Raw genomic sequence first — 2,500 nt, 5'->3', positions numbered from 1 at the left:
TGTCTGTGTCTGTCTGCCTGTCTGTCTGTCTGTCTGTGTGGTTGTCTGTCTGTCTGTCTGTCTGTCTTTCTGTTTGTGTCTGTCTGCCTGTCTATCTGTTTGTGTCTGCCTGTCTGTCTGTCTGTGTCTGTCTGTCTGTATGTATGTCTATCTGTTTCTGTCTGTCTGTCTGTGTCTGTCTGTCTGTCTGTCTGTCTTGTGGATTAATAATGAGACTCAAGATAGGAACTTGCTTTAAATCTAGGTATAATATTTATTAAAGAAAATGCTCTTTCACAACTGGAGTTGAACCCAGCCTACTTCAGGAATACTGAAGTGCCCACTCACACACAACACATCTCTCATATAGTCAAACAGCGATAGGAGTCCATAATTGCATTCCATAAGTGTTGGAACATTGGAACAATGTTGGCCAAGGTCTTCATTTCACACTGTACACTGGGTCAACACAGTCACAACATTGATAAGGAGTCTGCATTCCAGCACTGTCCACGAACACAAGGCTCTGGAGCCCTGGAGCCCTGCAGCAGGGTCGCTCATGGACAGGAGCACCAGACTCCCAACAATCCATAACAGTCTCAACCTCTCCCTCTTCCTCTTCCTCCTCCTCTCCCTCCTCCTTCCCCTCCTCCTCCTCCTCCTCTCCCTCTCCCTCCTCCTCCCCCTCTTCCTCCTCCTCTCCCTCTCCCTCCTCCTCCCCCTCTTCCTCCTCCTCTCCCTCCTCCTTCCCCTCCTCCTCCTCCTCCTCTCCCTCTCCCTCCTCCTCCCCCTCTTCCTCCTCCTCTCCCTCTCCCTCTTCCTCCTCCTCTTCCTCCTCCTCCAGCCCCGACTCCGCCCTCCATCAGAGATGAGCTGTGCACGGCCTCCCATGACACCATCACGGCCCACTGGACCTCCGAGGACGAGTTCAGCGTCACGAGCTACGAGCTGCAGTACACCATCTACACTGGCCAGACTACCTTCATCAGTACGTAACACACACACACACACACACACACACACACACACACACACACCATCTACACTGGCCAGACCACCTTCATCAGTACGTAACACACACACACACACACACACACACACACTATCTACACTGGCCAGACCACCTTCATCAGTACGTAACACACACACACACACACACACACACACACACACACTATCTACACTGGCCAGACTACCTTCATCAGTACGTAACACACACACACACACACACACACACTATCTACACTGGCCAGACTACCTTCATCAGTACGTAACACACACACACACACACACACACACTATCTACACTGGCCAGACTACCTTCATCAGTACGTAACACACACACACACACACACACACACTATCTACACTGGCCAGACTACCTTCATCAGTACGTAACACACACACACACACACACACACACACACACACACCATCTACACTGGCCAGACCACCTTCATCAGTACGTAACACACACACACACACACACACACACTATCTACACTGGCCAGACCACCATCATCAGTACGTAACACACACACACACACACACACACACACACACACACACACACACACCATCTACACTGGCCAGACCACCTTCATCAGTATGTAACACACACACACACACACACACACACACACCATCTACACTGGCCAGACCACCTTCATCAGTACGTATACACACACACACACACACACACACACACACACACACACACCATCTACACTGGCCAGACCACCTTCATCAGTATGTAACACACACACACACACACACACACACACCATCTACACTGGCCAGACTACCTTCATCAGTATGTAACACACACACACACACACACACACACACACACACACACACACACATACACACACACACCATCTACACTGGGCAGACCACCTTCATCAGTATGTAACACTCACACACACACACCTACACACACACACACATTACATTTACATTTTTGGCATTTAGCAGACGCCTTTATTATCCAAAGCGACTTCTCAGTAAATGAATCATCTATCCATCAGTCGTAGCAGGAAACAGTAATCTATGCTCAGGCCAGGGGCCATTAGCAGTCGTCGTGCTAGAAGAAGGAAGAATTAAAAATATATATATTACGACACTGGAGAAACTGTACAAGGGGGCAGAGGGTAGGTAAATGTCTCAGGAGGGACAGTTAAAGTGTAGCCTCAACTTTATCAGTGAATCCCCCATAGACACACACACACACACACACACACACACACACACACACACACACACTGTGTTAATATAGTGAAGATGTTCTTTGTCTCTCTGAGAAGAAATTGTGTTTTAGAATAGAACCACTGGAGCCCTGCTGTATGGAGGTCACACGTTTGAACGGTTGTTATGTAAGACGGTATTTTGGGGATTTTGCGCTGCGTTATCTAACAGCCGCTGTTCTTTAAGTAGAGAAGCTTCTCTGCTTTTCTGCTTCTCTGCTTTTTGCTTTTTCTTCTTCTTTTCTTGTTGCTGGATACGAGCAGCACAGGTTTGT

General features: G+C 48.4%; 1 protein-coding gene across 1 annotated transcript in view; it reads left to right on the top strand.

Moving 5' to 3' along the window:
- The window catches only part of LOC308175688 (putative E3 ubiquitin-protein ligase MID2), a gene marked incomplete at both ends in the record, with an annotated part of 43,812 nt that overhangs the window by 19,934 nt on the left and 21,378 nt on the right, over window positions 1-2,500 (top strand). Inside the window, one exon of the mRNA XM_080551312.1 lies at window positions 824-967. Coding sequence (XP_080407438.1) covers window positions 824-967 — 144 coding nt within the window. The remainder of the gene's footprint in view (window positions 1-823; window positions 968-2,500) is intronic.

This window comes from Nansenia antarctica (assembly GCF_963989245.1).
Source record: "Nansenia antarctica genome assembly, contig: SCAFFOLD_313, whole genome shotgun sequence".
NCBI classification, from domain to species: Eukaryota; Metazoa; Chordata; class Actinopteri; order Argentiniformes; family Microstomatidae; genus Nansenia; species Nansenia antarctica.
The sequence above is the reverse complement of the archived record's forward strand: the minus strand, read 5'-3'. Positions and strand labels throughout refer to the sequence as shown.